Source organism: Salvelinus fontinalis, chromosome 2, assembly GCF_029448725.1.
Source record: "Salvelinus fontinalis isolate EN_2023a chromosome 2, ASM2944872v1, whole genome shotgun sequence".
In the NCBI taxonomy this organism is placed as follows: domain Eukaryota; kingdom Metazoa; phylum Chordata; class Actinopteri; order Salmoniformes; family Salmonidae; genus Salvelinus; species Salvelinus fontinalis.
The window spans coordinates 26,570,148-26,576,147 of record NC_074666.1 but is presented as its reverse complement, the minus strand read 5'-3'; the positions used below and the strand labels follow the sequence as shown (position 1 = coordinate 26,576,147).

The 6,000-nt window shown below is 39.5% G+C and overlaps 1 protein-coding gene across 9 annotated transcripts in view; it reads right to left on the bottom strand.

The window, feature by feature from the left end:
- Window positions 1-2,863: 2,863 nt before the first annotated feature.
- The window catches only part of acaca (acetyl-CoA carboxylase alpha), a 60,520-nt gene continuing 57,383 nt past the window's right edge, over window positions 2,864-6,000 (bottom strand). For all 9 annotated transcript variants that reach the window (XM_055869053.1, XM_055869045.1, XM_055869036.1 and 6 more), the window contains one exon: window positions 2,864-5,805. In XM_055869053.1, coding sequence (XP_055725028.1) covers window positions 5,676-5,805 — 130 coding nt within the window. In that variant the 3' untranslated portion in view covers window positions 2,864-5,675. The remainder of the gene's footprint in view (window positions 5,806-6,000) is intronic.

The following is a 6,000-nucleotide window of genomic DNA, read 5'->3' as shown; positions in this document are numbered from 1 at the left end:
TGAAACACCATTTTACCAGTATTATAATTGTCTTTGATTTGTCCAGAAACAATATCTGATAATGGCTGCGATCGTACTATTTAGGAATTTATATATTTGTCATTTTCCCCAGACAGCCAGAGACAAAGGTAATTTCCATCGTCATTAAACATCCATTTTAGTTGAAAATGAAATATCATACAATTTATTTAACACATTTGTACATGACCTTGTATTGAATATTGTTTTAAGTGATTTTTATGGTTTTCCTAATATTAATATTTCAACCCTATCCCTGAATGTTTAAACTTGCCTTGGTCACAGCTGAAAACATCATGAAAAATAAGATATTTCCACCCAAACTTTTAGTGAAATTATGATAACCAAATGATTTCCATATCTAAAACAAATCAATCAATGTAAATTATACATAATATACTAATATACCTAAAAAAATATGGGTTGTGATGGAAATGTTTTGGTACCATTCCCCAGATCTGTGCCTCAACACAATCCTGTCTTGGAGCTCTATGTTCAATTCCTTCGGAGCTCTATGTACAATTCCTTCGACCTCATGGCTTGGTTTTTGCTCTGACATGCACTGCCAACTGTGGGACCTTATATATACAGGTGTGTGTCTTTCCAAATCATGTCTAATCAATGGAATTTACCACAGATGGACTCCAATCAAGTTGTAGAAACATTTTAAGGATGAACAATGGGAAAAAAATGCACCTGACCTCAATTTCAAGATTCATAGTAAAGGGTCTGAATACTTACAGTACCAGTCAAAAGTTTGAACACACCTACTCATTCAAGGGTTTTTCTTTATTTTTACTATTTTCTACATTGTAGAATAATAGTGAAGACATCAAAACTATGAAATAACACATGGAATCATGTAGTAACCAAAAAAGTGTTAAACAAATCCAAATATATTTGAGATTCTTCAAAGTAGCCACCTTTTGCCTTGATGCCAGCTTTGCACACTCTTGGCATTCTCTCAACCAGCTTGACCTGGAATGCTTTTCCAACAGTCTTGAAGGACTTCCCACATGCTGAGCACTTGTTGGCTGCTTTTCCTTCACTCTGCTGTCCAACTCATCCCAAACCATCTGAATTGGGTTGAGGTCGGGTGATTGTGGAAGTCAGGTCATCTGATGCAGCACTCCATTACTCTCCTTCTTGGTCAAATAGCCCTTACACAGCCTGGAGGTGTGTTGGGTCATTATCCTGTTGAAAAACAAATGATAGTCCCACTAAGCGCACACTAGATGAGATGTCGTATCGCTGCAGAATGCTGTGGGAGCCATGCTGGTTAAGTGTGCCTTGAATTCTAAATAAATCACAGTGTCACCAGCAAAGCACCATCACATCACCTCCATGCTTCATGGTGGGAACCACACATGCGGAGATCATCCATTCAGCTACTCTGCGTCTCACAAAGACACGGCAGTTGGAACCAAAAATCTCATATTTGGACTCAGACCAAAGGACAGATTTCCACTGGTCTAGAGTCCATTGCTCGTGTTTCTTGGCCCAAGCACGTTTCTTATTATTATTAGTGTCCTTTAATAGTGGTTTCTTTGCAGAAATTCGACCATGAAGGCCTGATTCACGCAGTCTCCTCTGAACAGTTGATGTTGAGATGTGTCTGTTACTTGAACTCTGTGAAGCATTTATTTGGGCTGCAATCTGAGGTGCAGGTAACTCTAATGAACTTATCCTCTGCAGCAGAGGTAACTCTGGGTCTTCCTTTCCTGTGGCGGTCCTCATGAGAGCCAGTTTCATCATAGAGCTTGATGGTTTTTGCGACTGCACTTGAAGAAACTTTCAAAGTTCTTATAATGTTCCAGATTGACTGACCTTCCTGTCTCAAAGTAATGATGGACTGTCGTTTCTCTTTGCTTATTTGAGCCATTCTTGCCATAATATGGACTTCGTCTTTTACCAAATAGAGCTATCTTCTGTATACCACCCCTACCTTGTCACAACACAACTGATTTGCTCAAATGCATTAAGGAAAGAAATTCCACAAATTAACTTAAGGCACACCTGTTAATTGAAATTAATTCCAGGTGACTACCTCATGAAGCTGGTTGAGAGAATGCCAAGCGGGTGCAAAGCAGCCATCAAGGCAAAGGGTGGCTACTTTGAAGAATCTCAAATATAAAATCGATTTTGATTTAACAGTTTTTTGGTTACTACTTGATTCCATGTGTGTTATTTCATAGTTTTTGATGTCTTCACTATTATTCGACAATGTATAAAGTAGTAAAAATAAACATCTTTGAATGAGTAGGCGTGTCCAAACTTTTTACTGGTACAGTATGTGAATATGTAGTTCAAATGTTTATTTTTTTACACACAAAAAAATTATCTAAAAACCTGTTTTTGTTTTGTCATGATGGGGTATTGGGTGTAGATTGATGCGGTAAAATAATGTATTACAGCCTTATTCTAAAATGGGTGTAACGTAACAAAAAAAGTGGAAAAAGTCAAGGGGTCTGAATACTTCCCGAATGCACTGTATTTGTGCCAGAATCGAACCCACGCCAACATGGTAGGCCTATATGTGCGTGCTGAAGCCAGTAGCCCTAACAGCTTGACCACCCCAGGCCACAATTGGACTAAAGTTTGACCTTTGTATACAGTTGTATGTCATCAGCCTAGTGGACATCAATATCTATCTTTTATTAACAGTGGTGGAAAATGTACCCAATTGTCATACTTGAGTAAAAGTAAAGATATCATAATTGAAAATTACTCAAGGAAAAGTAAGTCACCCAGTAAAACATTACTTGAATAAAAGTCTGGTTTATACTTAAGTATCAAAAGTAAAAATATAAATAATTTAAAATGACTTATATTAAGCAAACCAAACAGCAGTTTAGTTTTTATTTATGGATAGCCAGGGGCACACTACAATACTCAGACATCATTTACAAACAAAGCATGTGTTTAGTGAGTCTGCCAGAGATCAGAGGAGTCTGCCAGTAGATGACCAGGGATGTTCTCTTGAAGTATGTGAACTGGACCATTTTCCTGTCCTGCTAAGCATCCAAAATGTAACAAGTACTTTTGGGTGTCAGGGAACATATATGGAGTAGAAAGTACATTAGTTGTCAAAAATATAAATAGTAAAGTACAGATACCCCACAACACTACTTAAGTAGTACTTTAAAGTATTTTTACACCACTAGTTATTAAACTATATAAAACAGTTGTTTATGCTCCATTTCAGATACTTTTTTGTACATTTGAATGTTGTAGTAATAGGACCTAGGCCTAGAGTTTGAGTGAGCAAGCAAACATTATTTTTTTTTAATAGCAAACCCCGATCCCAATGACTCCATGGAGAGAAATAACTGCGGATCAATAATTAACTCAAAATTAGTGAACATTTTAAAACACACCTGTAATACTGACTGTAACTCCAGTGTACATTACCTAGTTCTCTTTAACATGATTGCCATTTAATAAATTAGTCACCCAAATGTTTCACATTTTCAACAAAAACAAATACAGAAAAAACACATTTTCAACATGTTTTTTTGGTGGGAATAAGCCACAATAATAGCCAAAAATATACCACACGGTAGAAAACTATTGATTCTTAACCATTATGGCAACAATTACCATTGATAGTGTTTGCTTGTGTGTCAGACTTTTAGTAAACTAAAGAGCAAGCTGTGCTGCACTAAAGCCTAATGTAAGTAATAGAACAGTAAGGTCCATTCAAAGCAATGTGTGTAAGGCGACAACTGCTCGTCTATCTGCTTCAGCATGTGTCTGCCTGCCTTGGCTCACCCCAGGGCCAGTGTGGTTGGTCTGAATTGGCCTCTCCTCCTGCTGGACTCCTCTCCAGCACTCCAGTCCCTGGAAAGATCAGCCCACTTTCCCAATCACAATGCCCCGGTAGCGCCATGCAACACTCTCTACCATGGGTTTTATCAGTAAATAAGTGCTCCCTCCAAAATGTGTACTAACCCCCCCACCCTAGTGAACCCTCCCAGCAGTCTACTGGCATCTTATTTTCAAGATCACCATCAAAACACCCCAAAACCCAATGCATGTTTTCCTTTCCCATAGGACAGAGGCTCTTTATGATTGCAAATGGATGAAGAGCTGCTTCCACTTTGGTCAATTGTGTAGTCCCTAAGCTTGGCCTCATTCATGTTAGCTATACAAGTATATAATTTCTGGTCTCTGCTTTGTTGATAATTATTCAAATTGCACTTACATATACACATATATTAGATACACTGAGTGTACAAAACATGAACACCTGCTCTTTCCATGACAGACTGACCAGGTGGAAGCTACAGTATGATGCCTTATTGATGTCACTTGTTAAATCCACTTCAATCAGTGTAGATAAAGGGGAGGACACAGGTTAAAGAAGGATTTTTAAGCCTTGAGACAATTGAGACATGGACTGTGTATGAGTACCATTCAGAAGGTGAATGGGCAAGACAAAATATTTAAGTGCCTTTGAACAGGCAAGCTGTGCACCGGTGTCAAGTGCACCGGTTTGGGTTTTTCATGCTCAACAGTTTCCCGTGTGTATCAAGAATGGTCCACCACCCAAAGGACATCCAGCCAACTTGACAACTGTTGCAAGCATTGGAATCAACATGGGCCAGCATCCCTGTAAGAATGCTTTCAACACCATGCCCCAACAAATTGAGGCTATTCTCAGAGAAAAAGGAAGGAGTTTATCAACACGAACACACATTCTGTAAGACTTGTGTAAATTCATTACCCTGGACATCAGTCCCCGTGTGTCTCCACTCTTCCCCCCCCTCCCTCCAGAATCATTGCCAACAGTTTCATCAGTAACAGCACAAACTCATCGGCTGCCATGTAGGCTCCTCCAGCCCCAGTTTCCAGCACAGTTCCTCCACAGGGGCAGTGCCAGAGTGCAGTGGGGCCAGGCTAGGAAGAGAGGGGAGGCCCTCTAGGTTTATAACTGGTGCTAACGTGAGTCCTTTGTCCGGATCATATTCACATTCTGATTGTGCCCACATTGATGAATACCATTTTATTTAAAAATTCCACTGACTCTCTTGCATACTCACTGGACTCTACCCACACACGCTGCTGATACGCTTATCTTTCCTGATTGCTTCAACTACCTCGTACCCCTGCACATCCACTCGGTACCAGTACTCCTTGTATATAGCCTCGATATTGTTAATTGATTGTGTTATTACTTCCTTTTTTTATTCTGCATTGCTGGGAAAAGGCTGGTAAGTAAGCATTTCACAGTAAAGTCTGCACCTGTTGTATTCAGCGCATGTGACAAATACAATTAGATCTACACATGGTAGTAAAATGTGTCTCTTATCCACCAACCATTGTGACCAGATTTCCTGGTGCCTCCCTGTATGCAAATTATGTGACAGATTCTTTCAAAATATATATATTTTGTGTTAAACAATTATTGATGCCATAAGTCAATGGAGCTACCTGTCAATGGTTTTAGATACCAGTATAATGATTTAAATGGATTGACCATCCAGATCTGTTTACAATGGATTGATATCCAAATACAATGGGTCCCTGACTACCTCCGGAGGTGGTCAGGAAGATATGACCACAATAATCTATACCTCACAAAAAATGTGGACAAGATCAGAATGTGGACAAGATCAAGACAAAGGACGCATGTTAGAACCAGGTATAAATGAGGCTTAGGTATCGGCCGGGGCAGCATCCATGGTAGACAGGATGCGGACCACCTCAGCACGCTGTGTTGGGGAGATGTGTTGGGTCATGTGCACGATGGAATCCATGGCAACCTCAGGATTGGCTTGGACCAGGCTAAGAAAAGAGATGAGAGATTGTGAGTGAAATTAAGGCAATGCACAGTAAAACAGATTACATGGAATAAATTGATTCTGTGGTAATCAGTGACATCCCACTTTCCTGACACCAAGAAATATCCCACTGCATAAACATATGGTACTATACAAGGCTTTGAGTTGACTGCTATCTGACATCATAAAGGCCGGTAAG